General features: G+C 39.6%; 1 protein-coding gene across 3 annotated transcripts in view; it reads right to left on the bottom strand.

Annotated features, from left to right (window-relative positions):
* Positions 1-8,026: 8,026 nt before the first annotated feature.
* Positions 8,027-17,285, bottom strand: part of LOC111864667 (ubiquitin carboxyl-terminal hydrolase 15) — a 56,692-nt gene continuing 47,433 nt past the window's right edge. For all 3 annotated transcript variants that reach the window (XM_023852070.2, XM_023852071.2, XM_033751524.1), the window contains exon 17: positions 8,027-9,885. In XM_023852070.2, the coding sequence (XP_023707838.1) occupies positions 9,817-9,885 (69 nt within the window). In that variant the 3' untranslated portion in view covers positions 8,027-9,816. The remainder of the gene's footprint in view (positions 9,886-17,285) is intronic.

Genomic DNA, 17,285 nt, shown 5'->3' with positions numbered 1-17,285 from the left:
ATTTGTTCAGTTAATTTATTATTTTGGCCACATTATTGTGTTTAGGATAGAATTTGGAAACATGAGAACGTTTCAGATCATGATTTATATCATGATATAAATTTTTTATGTGACTTGAGAAATGTTCATCAAATAAGTTCATTACTGCAACCGTATAACTTGTTTTATATTGTGGACTTCCCAACTAGGATTGTAAAAGAATCCTGCATGGCCATTGATAATATTTTTTTGCACTATAGTAGAGTAAATACATATCATGTGCACTCTGTAAAAAATGATCTATCAGATCATGATGCGCAATATCTGGTGATAAATAATGTGTGTGGAACTAAGCGGAATAAGAATACACCTGTTAAAAAGAGGTTAATAACTAAGACTGGAGTCATGATGTTTATGGAGGCACTACAAAATGAAACATGGGATATGACCCTTAGTAGTGTGGAGGTAGATGCAAGTTTTAATGCATTCTTAAACACATTTATAGTCATTTTTGAATCATGCTTCCCCATGCAATTTGTGATGGATATGGGGCATAAAAATCAGTGGATAACTGGTGGAATAAAAGTGTTGTGTAGATGTAAAAGATACCTCTACATAATAAGTAGAGTAACTCATCATATTAAAATAAGAGAATATTACTCCTGTTACTGTTCCATATTAAGAAGAGTCATTAGAAAAGCTAAAGAGATGTACTACAATGAAATGTTAATGAAATCCACAAATAAATCTGAAATGTCTTGGAAAATTATAAATAATGAAATTGGTTGTGTAGCTAAAAGAAAAGCTGCTCCGGCAGACTTCAAAAATGGTGAAATCAAAATTGAAATTAATAAAGCAGCTGGGTTTTTTAATACCTATTTTATAGATTCAGTGGAGAAATTAATTAGTCAGTATCCAAAAACTGAGGATGAGTGGTCAGCAACAATAAGTAGTCTTACCGATAAATTACCTGAAATAGTTAATATTCTAATTACAAAGTCAGAAATTTCTGGCGTAATTTCATTACTAAAGAATAAGGGCTCCTGCGGATATGATGGTATATCAAACAAATTCATAAGACTGTGTAGTAAACAAATAACCAAACCACTTATGCATATTTTTAATCTATCCCTAACCACTTGAATTTATCCAGATCGGTTAAAATATGCCAATATTATACCATGCTTTAAGAAAGGTAGTATTACAGAAATATCTAACTACCGGCCCATTTCCTTGTTGACAGGGTTTTCCAAAATATTCGAGATACTAATATATAACAGAGTAATAATTCAATTCAATTTTATTTCATCCATGAATCATTATACATGATATGGGACAAGTCAAAGATTAATATTAATATTAATACTAATACTAATACAGCATTTAACAAACAATAATGTTATTGTAGATAATCAGTTTGGTTTCAGAAAGGGTGTGTCGACTCAAAAAGCTATTTTTACGGTTACTGATTATATTTATAAAGCATGGAACAATAAGGAGATGGTTGTGGGGATTTTTTGTGACCTCACTAAGGCATTTGACTGTGTCAATCATGACCTGCTTGTCCAAAGATTTAAACACTATGGAATAAAAGGATCTCTACTTAAGAGTGCATGAAACATACCTGTATAACAGGAAGCAAAGACTCATACTACAGACTCAAGACTCAATTTCATATGTTTCTAAGTGGAAAACTAGAAACATGGAGTTCCGCAGGGATCTGTACTGGGACCTTTGTTGTTCAATGTATATATTAATGATCTGCCTAGAATTCTAAATGGGTTGACACATACGGTTCTATATGCAGACGACACCACTTTTATTGTCTCTTCACAGGATATTAGTAGCCTTAATAACAAAATTAATTTAGTAAATGAGACATTTATATAGATGGTTCCAAGCTAACCAATTAATACTACATTAAAAAAAACCATGTAATGAAATTTATGACCCCTAAAGCCACAGACTATCCATTACATATAATATATAATGATCAAACACTTAAATTTTCTGTAAATGTTAAGTTTTTAGGTGTGTGCCCGGACAATCATTTGGGCTGGGAAAAATACTCTGATGATGTGATAAATAAGTTGAGTGTTGCAACCTTTGTGCTTAGAAAACTACAGCCTATAGTAAGTAGGCAAGTGTTGAAAATGGCTTATTGTGCTTACTGTCAAGCTCAACTTAAATATTGTGTTATTTTCTGGGGCTCTTCTTCATCATCAATGAAAAGAGTTTTTGTGGCTCAGAAAAGAGCAATTAGAGCAATGTTAATGATGAGGCCTAGAAGTTCTTGTAGAGAGGTTTTCAGATAATTAGGGATACTTACAGTTCCCTGTTTGTTTATATATGCCATGGTCATGTTTGTAATTGAAAACAAAAATAAGTATCCTACAAATAATAGTGTACATAAAATTAACACTAGAGTACAAAATAGACTACACGTCACGTCACAGCTAGACTATCCATTATACAAAAGGGAGTGTATTATACATCCATAAAATTTTTTAATAATTTGTCACATAAATTATATATTTTAAAGGATAATGTTAATTTATTTTAACGAAAACTGAAAGACTTTCTTATCTTGAAAGCTTTCTATTCTGTTGATGAATATGTGACAAATACGTAATTGTATTATATTCCTATTGTATCTAGGTTGTGTCTACTTGGACTTGGTTGCATATCGCAACTACTTATAATTATTATGACGAGCTCAATAAACGGGCAACAGATCTGTGAAGCTATGTATGTATGTATGATGTTTGTCAGAGTTCTGCAATTATTTTATTGCTTTTCATATATTATTAAATGCAATCTTAATCTTGTTAACAAGAGTGTGTATCAGATTCTCAAGTTTCATTATTCTACTGAAACATGATTTATAACACATTAATGTAACTGAAAAGCTATGTTTTGTGTAGCTTTCAAGTATAAGTTGTAAGCAAAGTTATGAAGTTGAATACAAGTATCTCTGATGGAAACAGAATTTTCTTTCAAGTTTACCCACCATCAGCTTTCCTAAGCACAAGTAATCTATATATGTTATAGTTCAAATATCCATTGCATTTCAGTAAGGGGGTGTTGAATTGATGTAAATGAAATGTTCTTATTTTACAGGCACTGGTGAGAAACTTTCTTCCGATAAATAATGTTGCAACCTGATATCTTGTACTGCAGAGGTTCTTACTCTGTTGTGTGTTTTCTGTTTTTGAACTGAGTTTGATATCATTTAACTCATTCTCCTCCAGATGGTTTTGAGCGAAGTGATGTTATACTCAGTTCGAAAACAGAAAACACACAGTGGAGTAAGAACCTCTGCAGTACAAGATATCAGGTTGCAACATTATTTATCTGGAGAAAGTTTCCCACCAGTGCCTGTAAAATATGGACATTTCATTTACATCGATTATTAATTCTAGCTATACGTGTGAACCAGTGATTTTTTGGGAGGGAGCAGTAAAAAAATGCTGGTGGTATAATAGGATACTTTCTTACCGACAGGGTAGGTGATATGATAGCATACCTTCTTACCGACCGAGCCCTCGGCACTGGCGGCAGCCTTTTTTTTATCAAGAGAGTGTCCGCCGGACACCGCAGGAGCAGTGGCTGTGTTGCCCGCCAATAGCATTGAGTTGCATTCCCCTGCCCCTAACCCCCATGACCGTAACGGTTGTGTTTCGGGGGTATCGTTAGCTCGTTAGTGGATGTTGCTGTGTCCTAAATTAAAATTGGCTAAACATATAGCAAGAACGGCAAGAATTCATGTACTCGAGGACGTAACGTTTCATATTGCAAAATCCTGAAGAAGAAAAATGGCAAGACAGCATTACTATAGAGATACAGGCAATAAAAAAAAAGTGAGAAGAGAGAATGTGTAACCTTAAATTCCTCTGCAGTTTCGTGTAATTTGAGCTTTGATAGTACATGGTGGAGCCCTCAAAACAAGCCACAGTACTGGAGTGCTTTGTCATAAGAAGGAACAGTGTGTTTGATTTGGAACTGCATCCCAGCCTCAAGTAAACTTGCTTTGTGAGCTCAGATCTCAAAAGTTTAAGATGCAAGGGAATTGTCGCATATTTACTTAATATACCTGAAAACCATTACGAAAAGTAGAACTTGCTTAGATTCTATACGGTTCTGACGATGAACATACGGAATTACTGGGTTTTCAGACTTCGTCCATTGTCTCTGTCCTCAGGTGAAGGGGAGAAACCTATTCTGTAGGTTATCTTAAATACAGCTAAGTTCCAGCCAAGTGAATGAGGTTAGCTCATCCTGTGGGACCCAGGGTTTTACGAACTTCATGGAAACTTGTGACCTTCGTATGACACATATGTGACTTTCCTTCAGATTTAACCCTGCGTTTTTATAGCACAATGTTCTATATCAATGACATCCTTTAAATTAAATGTGTTCCATACAGTCAGTGTAGACCTCCAGAATTTAACATTAATGAATATGAGAAGTAATGGATTGAGATATCACCAGATTCCATCAGTAAGATTACTTTGCTAATATGATTGTTTTTCTTACAGTTGGTTACAAGACCTAGGAACACTTGTCAGCACAGCATCTCACACATTAATAAATGAATTTTGATATACAGCTGTAGTAACATAAAAGAAATTTGACTGAAGCCAAATGTAAGATGTTTCATATATAAAGTATTTAAAAATATTATTACCATACATTAGAATTTACCATGTCATATGGATGGTAAAATTATTAAATATGTTTACACACACAAAATTAGTGAACTTATGCATGCTTATTTTATATGAAATACTATATTACTGTATGTGCAGCAAGGGACAGTCCTTACATGATTAAGTGCTACCCTATTGTCTGCTATCCACATGAATAGGTGCCTGCTACCCCTCTCCCATGCCTCATACAAGGATAGTTCATGCTGCACCCATTTCAGTACTGAAAGTTGAACTAACCCAGTTCTGCCTTTGTTTTCCCAACTGTCCTTTTTTTTTTTAATTACTAGTGGGGTGGGACTAAGTTCCTTGCACTGTGGCCACTTCTGGCTTATTGTTACCAGCCCCAGATGATAGGTGAGGGTGATTGTGGAGCAGTTGGTGGAATGAAGATGGGCAGGGGAAACCAAAGTACTCGGAGGAAAACCTGCCCCAGTACCACTTTGTCCACCACAAATCCCACTTGACCAGACCCAGGAACAAACCTGGACTGCCGCAGTGGGCAGCCAGCAACTAACCACTTGAGCTATGGCATGGCCTTACCTCAGTCCTCCACTGAGATATATAATAATTTGCTGTCTTAGGAAGTTTTGTCCAGTCTCATCAAGTGGTTCCTCAACTGTTACTGTATCTCATGATGCTGGTTTCCCTATTCACCGTGTGGTTCCTTCTTGAAAAGTCCACACATTTTTGTCAGAAATTTTATTTGCCTAACATTTAGTACCTCGTTGCTTTTTTTTTGGGGGGGGGGGGGCAAAATCCATGTTTTGAATCGAAACAGTACTGCTTTCCTGTGCATAATGAATTATGCTTGGGTTAGGACTCCAGGGATATGGTTGCCCTCTCGCCACAGATGAGTTAATGAAGATTACCAATTTGTACATATTTATCCTTTGTCTGAATATATCAAACATTTAATGAGAATGATTTATCATCATGTCTAATGAACAGAAAGAAGTAAAGAATATATTTTGGCACCCTTACCCTAAGCTCTGACATGGAGTCATTAAGCATCCCATATGAAATATACTGCAAGACTACAGTCAAATGGAATTTGTGAAGCTGCCGACACTCTGTCCTTATTATAGAGGAGGTCATTCTTCATGCAGAGTAAGTAAATTTTATGTTTGTCTTTCAATGCACTCTTAATAAAGCAACAGATGAAATACTTACTAATATCAGCAGTTGTAAGCATCGTTGAATAAACCAAGACACCGCAACAGTAGTAGCATTTATGTTGATCCGTGTGAAGGCAGGAAAGTTTCTTGGGGCTACAAAAATTGTCTGTAGTACATTTGAATGGTTAAGAGTTCTGGAAACATGAAAGGTGGTCTATGATGGAAGGACCAAAGTTCAGCTATAGAAACTTTTACTGAATTTATGAACATAGTGATACACTGCAGGAGATTTGATGATCAAGCAGCTTGGGGTATGAATAAATATTTCTTCAATAATAGATGTTGGCTAGCCATTGAGTGTGAGAGCAGTATACGTTTCAATATGACTGGAAAACGTTTTCTATGTTAATCAAAGCAGACATTGGAGAAAACTGCATAATGAGGAGCTTCATAACTTATATTCTTCACCAAGTAAAATTAAAATGATCAAGTCAAGAACGATGAATGGGCAGGACGTGTAGCCATGCATGAGGGAGAAGAGTAATACATACAGGCTTTTGGTAGGAAAGCCAGAAGGAAAGATACCTATAGGAAGATCTAGATCTAGTTAGGAGGAAAATATTAAAATTAAACTTTGTTATATTTTAGCGTCCTGTTGCACTGATTTAAGTCCATGATTTATTTTATCCGTCTTCTAGTGCATACATTTATTTATCCCCTCTTTTCACTCTCACTACATGTTTCGGCACCAATGTGCCATCTTCAGGTGCTGATCCAATCCACGACAAACTAATTCATTGCATGCCTTGTCTTTACATACTAAAATAACTANAAATTAAACTTGTGTAGGATGGGATGGTGTGGACTGGATTGACCTGGCTCAGGATAGGGACCAGTAGAGGGCCAGATAGGTCATCCAGATTAATCAATAATCAGGATTAGTGAAGCAAAAGGTAGCCCTAAAAGACAAAAATCTTGGAACACAAATAAATAGAAAATTTAATGGCATAAGTAGTGCTGATGAAAATAAATAAATAATGGCACTATAGAAAGACAGTACATTTGTTCATTGATAGAAGACTCAAGTTGTATATATTTTTGATTGTAATAATGCAGGTTTGAAGAAACTTTCAAGTTTTGTCAGAACGGACAGGTGACTTATCTACCTTCCTAAGGGCACTGTGTCTTTTAAAGTATATATTCAAGTGTGTAAAGCTGTTTACAAAGAAAAAATATAGTAAAATTGGAACCAAATTTGTTTACAAAGAAAATAAATGGAATTATTTTGGGAGACATGACTGGGCCCATGATATAGTGAGGCACGTTATAACAAGGTTTTACTGTAGTCTCACACAATGAAGACTGTCTTAATTAGTTGCAGATGACTGTTGATTGCATATTGTCATTTATTTGAAACATGAGCAACTTAGATATAACCAAATAAAGGTGTGTTATTTTATTGAGGCCTGCACTGTATTTATTGGGGACTGGGGTGATTAGCATTGTCATTTTATTTACATCTCTAATTATGCTAGAGCCGGTCACGGTAGCCGAGCGGCCTAAGGCATGTACTGTCTTCGCTCGCTTGGAAACTGGGATTGTGGGTTCGAATCCCACTCAGGGCATGGATGTTTAGTTTGTGTGCGCGCATTCTTCTGTGTTTGTGTACAGGTAGAGGCCTTGTGACAAGCTGATCACCTGCCCAAGGAGTCCTACCGAATGTGTAAGATCTAGAAAAACTGAAGTGAACGGAGAAGTTCATGGAGGTATACCAAGTATATCACTGACCAGAAAAACATTAACACCAGGGTGGGAGAAAGAATAATAGTGTAAAATTCAATGTCTCAGAATTCCTGTGAGAGCATAAGAAATGTGTACACGTATGTTTATCATTTACATTTATTTTTCACTTCATGGATCCAGTCATCTCCCTCAGCCCTATTATCTGGGGAAAGGTGATTCTGAATCCTCTGTTAGTATGGGGCTAGTGACTCAAATTTCAGATTGGGGATTATTGAAAAAATGCAGTGCTTGGCCAACTGGACCACTCATATGCACCATTACAATAGTGCAGTGCATGGCCAATCATGATTAAGTATTTATCAGTACACATGGATGGGTACAGTTGAGAACAGAAAGGATCACACTGAAATTAGTGGAAGTATTATAATATTCTGGATACAGTATAGAAAAATTACCACTACAAAAAATTACTGAAGGCAATTATGAAACAAACTATACATATTTATTTTTACAAGATGATTTAAATTAGTGTGTAAAACAACTATTTCCTACTACTGTACGAACATCCTTGCAACAGGGAAGTGAGCAGATGGTGTTCTTATTTATGTTATAAATTAGCTCTCATTCCTTCGAAAGGAGAGACAGAACAGAATAGGTTTGCTGTTGACTTCAGGTACAGTTCTCTGAATTATTACACTCTCTTCAAGTACTTACATTTTCGTGTAACTACATAAAGAAGCAGAGATAACTTTATTTTTTTTACAGCATGAGATTCAAATCATGTTCAATTTTCAAACTGGGTTTGATACAAAGATGTTGGCATAAAACATTGTCTCAGAGGGGGGCCATGGCAGAAAAATTTCAGTTACATGTTTGTCCTTTAGTAAGTCAGATCCTTCACTTCTGCACATACATCTGTAAATATACAGCACCACTTACCAAGAAACAGTTCTCACCTCAAGAGATGTACAATTGTCCAAATGTAGCATAGTGAATATTTCCACTCTGTTAAGATGCTTTGTCCCTTGATTTTACAAAGCATTTTGCAAACTTTACAAAAATGAGAGCTGGCTAAATACATGTCAACAGCCTTATAATGGTGTGCAAATTACCTGCAAATAATTGTGTGTCTAGGATATCATAAACAAGAGAGTTCGTTTGAAATTGATGTGTGTGCATTAAGTAGTACACTACACTTTTTTTCGTCCCTGAGTAATATCAGGCTCTCAGAGCAAGCAGAGTAACTTGAAAGCCAATATCTTGCACCACTTCTCAAATACTGCACATTGTTGCCAAAAAATTCTAATCAAAGTTCTAATGGATGTTGATTAAAATCCATGAAAGTAAAAGAAAATAATTTCAATTAGAGTTCACCTGCTGACAAAGTTTTGGTACAGAGAAATCACAAACCACGAAAACACTAAAGAGAAATAAATATATCTATTACATACTGCACTACATGCATCAAAATATTTGGTGTCACAATGAAAAACACAACTATACCTTTACTAAACAGACACAGTGAGCACTATACACCCCTTCCACATCACGTGAATTTTATGCCAGAGCAGTTTGCAATGCCCCGAAATATACAATATGTAGTTGTGATCCATGTTAAGTACCACTTGTTTAATTATGCTCAACATGAGCAATAAAGTACCAAAAATGAAATTCTGATGTCAGTACTCACTGAGCTGGGAACAGTAACAGACACAGCAGCATTAACAGTACTGAAGTGGAAACTCAATACATCCAGTACTTTCAAAGCCATATGGACACAATGCTTCAATCCTTGGACGGGCAACAGGGAGTATCGCGGCAGGCACAATATTGGGAGAGGCCTGAGAGGTTAGTCACACCATGACTTGTCACTTGTACTGCTCATTCCCACAGTCCCTACATGTAATTTACATTTTGTTTCCCTTATCCCAACTGCAAAACATATTTCCATCCACTGTCAATTTATAGAGAACAGAATGCATCAAGTCTGAAATATAGTTCATCAACCAGACATCACACGTGATAAAATTACTGGTACAGTAAGAAAAACAAGCCCAAAAGCTTTTTAAGCAATTGCAGTTACATTTATTACCTACTGCCTGTCTCCAGAGTCCTGCTTATGTAATGATAATCACACATACAAGTTCCTTGGAAGGGTAGCTTTGCATTCACATCACTTTTTACTCGTTACTATCACAGCATAGATGTGAAGAGCTGTGGAGAGGCACAAGATGGTGGCACCATGTATGTTTCTCGCCCAGCTTTTGTTACTAATTGAGTTCCATCTCTTCATCGTAAGAGTCACGTCGCATATAAAACAATACATATGCTGCACTTGACTGGAAATAAAGCATAAATACTGTCAAAACATGGTATTTAAATCCAAAAGAAGTGTACATTTTATTTATTTACACTTTATTTAATGACAATGTCAGCAGCTCAGACTATATGGCATCAAATGATGGGATGATCAACAAACAATGAATTGGAAAGGGTATGCAAGGAAGCAGTTATGGCCTAATCTGAGGCACTGTATCGACATTTGTCTGGAGGGATGGAATGAAACCACAAAAAGTTCAGTCAGGACAGCTGGTCTCCAGGCCATGCATCCTCTGAATACATATCAGTCTCAGTGTTCAGGAGCATATTAAAACATACATTGCAGAATTAATGCTACAGGATTATGCTACACTCTATCTTAGTGTACAGAGGACTGGTTATTTGACCAAGAAAATTAAGTTCACCAGCTGAATTTTTTAAACTAGTGACAATCATGAATTCAGTTAGACCTATGATTTATTCTGACCGTCTTACAGTGCATACATTTATTCACCTTACTCTTCTCTCTTGCACTACATGTTTCAGCACTAAAGTGCCATCTTCAGGTGCTTTTCGATGTACGTCGGACTACTTCACTGCATGCCCTGAAGATGGCACTTTAGTGCTGAAACATGTAGTGCAAGAGAGAAGAGTAAGGTGAATAAATGTATGCACTGTAAGACGGTCAGAATAAATCATGGACATAAATCAGTGCAACAGGACACTAAAATATAACATTAGTTAGACCCACTGTGTGTTGTTACTGACTGGACTGATAATGAGAATACTTCTCTAAGTCATCACCAGTATATCTTTTTTTTTAATTGCCAGTGGGGTGGGACTAAGTCCCTTGTACTGCGGCCACTTCTGGCCTACTGTACCAGCCCCAGATGATAGGTGATGGTGATTGTGGAGCAACTGATGGAATGAAGATTGGCAGGGGAAACCGAAGTACTCGGAGAAAACCTGCCCCAGCGTCACTTTGTCCACCACGAATCCCACTTGACCAGACCCGGGATCGAACCCGGGCCGCCATAGTGGGAAGCCAGCAACTTACCACTTGAGCTATGGTGCGACCTACCAGTATATCTTGGAATGCAAGTAAATATGATAAGGAAACAGTCACATGTACACAAGATCATGTGCAAACATGGACTTGATTGATTAATGTGTTACATTTATGACTGGTTATTCTCTACGGGATTACTGAAAACACTGGGTTCAGTTTCCTTAACTTCATCTAGTGTATATTTTTTTATACTATCTCCACACAAGTACACAATTAATGTGCTTAACATTAAGTCATGTAGTTGTGGGGTGATGGCATAAATATATTTATGCCAGGGGTCCCCAATCTTTCTGTGCCCAAGAATTCATGAAGCACACTATGTAGTCACAAGCTCATTAGTCTTGTCCGGTAAGTGGGTCAAGTGATGGTAGTTGGGTAAATGAAAAAGTGCGCACACAGCATATTCTGTGACAAGTTCTACATCTTGTGGTCTTGTACCAATGATCGATCTTTGAATGCAATAAAGATATGATATGTGTTGGGGGGGGGGAAGCTGGCCCTATCACCGAAATGAAAGTGATTATGCATTCTGAGCACTGCTTTGGGAATCCCTGGTTTATACCATATATGGCAGCTTTAAAATTGTGGGACAGAATTCATATCTCAAATCTAAAATATGTGCCCTCAGGCACAGGTGTTACACACTTCTGTGAGCATTTATACAGTACTTTCAAATATTTCTTGCAGCTATCATGCTTGATGATGAAACTGATGAAACCATTTGAATCTGTGCTGTGTTTACAAAGCATAAGCCCTTTATCCAGTGAAATGGAAAAAAACTGCATGATGCAATATCACAAGAGTCTGATTGGTGGCAAAGCAACATGCCTGTCAAGCTGCTGCAGTATAGGCAAGGAAGGCACTCCAAGAAAACTGCCTCCAAACACACGGCAAACATCTCCTGGCTGATAGTCACACTCTCTAGAATAAACCTATGGCACACAATGCCCTGCAGGTTCCCCCTTGATCAATACTGCCAGAATTAAAAGAATATAAGTGATGATGGCCATTTGGAGAACTGCCATTTACCATGAAAACTGTATAGGAAACACTGGGCTGTATCACCTATGACAATATTTTGGAGACAATCTGAATCATCACCTGCTGCACTGATGAGCTCACAAAAGACTGAAATGTGTGGCATCTTCAGCTCTTGCTGAAGGTACTGTGACAACTACTGACCAAAATTCAAGCTTTATCTAAAATCATCTTCCACTGATCACAATACATAACTTCCTGCATCTGCTTCAATTCATGGCCATCATTAAAACGATAATACCATAAAAATATCTTGACCAGGGCATTATCTGCTTGCCATACATAGTCAACCATCTGCAGCACTGGTCACAGATTTTCAGGCTGCTGAAATTTTTACTTGATATCCATTTCTGCACTTCCAGACCTTTCACATAATGCACTCTCCTGTGGGCCACAATACAAGTCCTATGTTCCTTTACTATTTAATGTGTCCATAAGATAGAAAAGCTTTCCACAAAACAACATAACATGTATGACAGCCCCAAATATTTTTTTAACATTAGCAGTACTGGAAAAATTATTATACAATCCAATTTAAGTATCTGATATTTAACAGTAAATCTGGCCAACAGTCCATAATTCGACCTTTTTATTGTAGTATGATGGAAGTTGGGGAACGTGGTAGCGTAGTTACTTGAGGCACTATTCTACAAGCCAGAAGGTCGCAGGTTCAAGTCCCGATGAGGTCACTGGATTTCTTTCAACTGACCTAATCCTTCCAGCCTCACTATGGCCCTGGGGTCGACTTAGCCTCTAACAGAAACGAGTAGCAGGAATATTCTTGGGGGTAAAGGGTGGCCAGTGCGTAGGGCTGATAATTTTGCTGTCATCTATGAGCCAACTGTTTAGAAAATTTGGGAACCTCAACATCTCACAACCCTATGGGCTTCCACAGCCTGTCACAGGGATACCTTTACTTTTACTTCTTAATTATGGAAGTTATAGCTGTAGGGGGACCATGAATGGAGCAAAATTTTATGCCAATAAACCGACTGCATAGATGATCAGGAAAACTGAGAATGAACTTGAAAGGAGAATGAAAGGTTGTGAATGAGAAGGTATAGAAAGATGTGAACCGTCTGAAGACTATTCAAAGGGTTCGCCCCGTGAAAGGCGTCGTGGAATTGCAGTCAACCACAGCCAATGCTCATATATTTCTTGTAAAGTTCTTTTCAATGATGTCACGTGACCCTCCCCTCTCTTTTTTTTTCCTTCCTCCTCCTCTTGTCATGGCAAGATGACACGAACGATCGCTCTCTTTCCCTGGGTGGCGGTCATGCAGGGTGGTTGTCCCTGCTCTTAGAAATTTCTGTTTGGTTTCTTTTCTTTTTCAAAATTAGATTTATTTTTGGAAGTCAGCGCTGTGTGTCCCGGGAGAGGGCCCCTTTGCCGATCTATTGAGCAATGGCGAGGCAAAGGTGTGTTATATAAATATATACGCATGGGTACCCTGTGAGTATACATACAAATGTGAGTATTATTATTTTTTTTCTCTTTCCTTGGTTTGTGAAATTAAATGGGCGGTGCCCCATGAGAAAGGTATTGGCTTGAATGACCGGAGTGGGTCATGCTAGATTTCTTGTAATATCATTTCTTGTATTCATATAATATGTTTTATTTCCTTTATTACTGTTAAATGTATATTTATTTCGTTATTATATTATTGTAATTGTTAAACTCAGTCAGCATAGCTCTCGATTTGTGCGTGTATTTCCCACACAACAAGTGAATGAACTCCTCCCCCTTTCCCTCTCCTGAAATTTCGGACTGGTTACAGTCCGGGTAAATAACGGTTCATTGCAGAGAGGAGAGAAGAAATGGTAGCAGAGCATGGTTTAACTGTTGTTAAATCGGTATTTGCGCAATTGTACTACCTTGTGTGGAATTGTGCAGGATTTGCTTGTTAGTTATTTAAGTATGCAATCTAATACTTAGTACGTTATTTGTGGGTTACATGCATTCATCATGCCGCTGAAATGGATCCATGATCTTTCGCGAGAAGAGGCCGAGAGACTGGCGGTGGAGTTGAGTGTTCCAGTACAGGGCACTTTGGACAAGTTACATAAACGAGTGAAGGAGAAATGGAAAGTTCTGGAGACCTACCTACCTCCTCAAAGGGCAGATAAGTCTGATGTGGCCATGCACACAGGAGAGAGTAGTGATAGTAGACTTAGTAGTGTGCAGGGCCATGTTACTTATTCTCAGATTAAATTGAGGGCTAAAGTGGTCACCGATCTGGTGAAGGGTATCCCAGTTTTGTCCGATGCGGAACCGGAGGCGGTGCTTCAATTCCTTATCCGGGCAAGCGAAGTCTATGACTTGGGTCTTGTTACGGATGAGGAATTTTTGGCTCTCTTGGTTGCTAGGACGACTGGGAGGTTCACACAGATAATTAGTGGCCATTTAAGTGCGTCTGCAAATTGGGGTGTGGTTCGTTCTGAACTCCGGTCGACTTTCCTTCCCCCTCGTATCCGTGAAGGCCTTCTAACCAAATATGTCCTGGAGCGGTTTCATTTTGTGGCGGAGGATTTGTCGAAATATATTATGTCGGTAGTTGCCGCGGCAAATATTCTTGATTATGACGTGCCGGAGTCGGCGTTAGTCGACCGCCTAGTACAAAATATTCATCCTAATGTGCGCTCTCAGTTAGTTTTTTTGCACAAGCCAACTTCCATCAAGGAATTGTATGCGCTTGCGGGCCAAGTGGCTGAAGGCCGGGCGATTGAAGAGCGGAGGATCCGGGCGGAACGTAGCGGGTCTACTGATATGGTTCAGCAAAGTAGTCGTGGGTCTCGGCCAGTCAGTATGGCGGTTGGCCAGACCCGTCGATTTGGGCTTAACTCCGCGAAATGTTGGAAGTGTTCTGGTAGAGGTCATCTCAAAAAGGACTGCCCATCTTCCGACGTTTCGGTCGGAGAGGGGATCGGGGGAAACGACGGAGGCACTCGGTAGAGAAAAGGTTGTCTGAGGTCCGAGTGCCTGAGTGAAAAACCTCGGAGTTTCCCCAGTGAAGCCAGTAAAGTGTAATCCTTGGGTTATTTTGACGGTAAGGGATTATTGTTTGCCCGCCATTCTGGATTCGGGGTCCTCTTTTTCATTTGTCAGACGAGACGTTGTAGACCGTATGCATAGCCTCGGCTTGTCGTGTCGTGTACACGCGACGGATCGTAATCTTCGCATGGCTGGTGGCCAGAGCTGTGCGATCACTCAGGCAGTCTCGCTGCAAATAAAACTCCATTCATTCTCTTGGAAATACGAATTCCTAATTTTGGAGGATTCTCCGGTGCCGTGCATACTGGGAGCAGATTTCTTAGCTTTTGCCAAGATGCGACTAGATTTTGCGACATTGTCATACGCATTTGCCTTTCAGCAATCTTGCCGGTACGATTTCGAACCTCTATGCTTCCTGGAAGAGTATTATCACACTTTCCCTTGTCCGGAAAGGGCCTTGATGAAACTGGGTGCCCATATCTCCCTCCTGAGTGTGTCGGGGTCGTGAAAGCTTGACCAGCTTGTACAGAGTTTCTCTAACTTGTTCTCTGATCAATTAGGGACGGTGAAGGGAATGGTCTGTCAGATCTGACAGACGACATTCCGGTTTGTTCCCGTCCCTATCAGTGTTCCCCCCCTCGTTTGCAGGCGCTGCGTGAAATCGTATTCGATTTGCTGGACAAGGGGGTGGTCAAGAAGAGTTTCTCGCAGTATGCGAGCCCCGCATTTTTAGTTCCGAAACCTCAGGGCGGGTACAGAATGGTTATCGATTACCGGCTTCTCAATAAGAAAGTAGTTTTCGATGCTTTCCCAATGCCCAGTGTGGAGCATGCTTTTGCTAACTTCCAAGGGGCGAAGGTATTTTCGGTGTTGGATCTCAACTCCGCATACTACCAGATCCCACTGTCTGCTAAGAGCCGGAAGCTCACTGCTTTTTTTACACCCTTCGGTCTCTTTGAGTTTACTAAGTTGCCCATGGGAATCAGCGTAGGGTGCCAAGTGCTCTCGCGCGTTGTTGATTCCTTATTCGGCGACTTGAAACACACTTATGTGTATAATTTCATGGACGATCTGGTAGTATACTCCCGCTCCTTGGAAGAACACTTAGATCATTTGCGGGAAGTATTTCGGCATCTCAAGAAGGCTGGGTTTACCTTAAACAGGGATAAGATAGCGTTGGCTCAGTCCGAGATAAAGTTTTTGGGCCACTCGTTATCTTCTGAAGGGATCAAAATTTTGCCTGAGAGGGTTGAGGCGATCTCCCAGTTCCCCCCTCCGAAGAATATGAAGGCGGTGCGCCGTTTTCTCGGAATGGTGGGTTTATACGCGAATTTTGTTAAAGACTTTTCGCAGTTGGCAGAGCCGCTTCACGCGTTAAAGCGGAAGAACGCAGCATTCGTGTGGGATGGGCCTCAGAGGCAGGCGTTTGAACGACTTAAGTCATCCATCTCCACGCCCCCCAGACTGCAAGTTCCCGATTTCACGAAGGAGTTTGTGCTAGTATGCGATGCTAGCGAGGTGGCCGTCTCGGCCGTTCTTATCCAACGGCGCGAGGAGGGGCTAGCTCCTATAGCCTTCGCTAGCCGGCTGCTCACCGGTGCAAGAACGCAAATACTCCGTTCAGGAAAAGGAATGTCTTGCAGTGATCTGGGGATGCGAAAGGTTTCGTGTGTATCTGGAACACAAGGAGTTCACCCTTCATACTGATAACCAGGCATTGTCCTGGCTATTAAAGCATGTAAAAGAACTTGGCCGGATAGGCAGATGGATTTTGAGACTTGCCCCCTATAAATTTAAAACCATGCATATCTCGGGCAAGAGCAACGTGGTGGCGGATTGTTTGACCCGGCAATTTGAAGACACCCCGGAGCAATTGTTCTCCGGGTTGGTTCTTCAGCATTTGCCGGCCGCCTTTCAATCGATAAGGGAGCACCAGATTAAGGATGAGTTCTGCCGGGATGTATATGATAAGGTCCAGAGACAAGATCCGGCGGTTCGTAACTTCAGGCTGCTGAACGACACGATTGTGTATGTATCCCCGCGAAACAAATCTAAGGCTTATTTAGTTCCTCTAGATTTGCGGTTGATACTCTTGGAGTATTTTCACGATTCGGCTTTAAGCGCCCACTTAGGAGTGACAAAAGCCCTTCAGCGGATTTGCAAGGTTTTCTATTGGCCGAATATCCGGTCTGACGTGACGAAGTACGTTAGGACGTGTGACGTTTGTCAGTGGGCTAAGCCGGCTCAAAATACACGGGTCGGCCTCCATAATAGTCATGTCGTCACGAAACCCATGGAGCGTATCTTTATAGATTTCGTTGG

Source organism: Cryptotermes secundus, unplaced genomic scaffold (assembly GCF_002891405.2).
Source record: "Cryptotermes secundus unplaced genomic scaffold, Csec_1.0 scaffold290, whole genome shotgun sequence".
NCBI lineage: Eukaryota > Metazoa > Arthropoda > Insecta > Blattodea > Kalotermitidae > Cryptotermes > Cryptotermes secundus.
The sequence above is the reverse complement of the archived record's forward strand: the minus strand, read 5'-3'. Positions and strand labels throughout refer to the sequence as shown.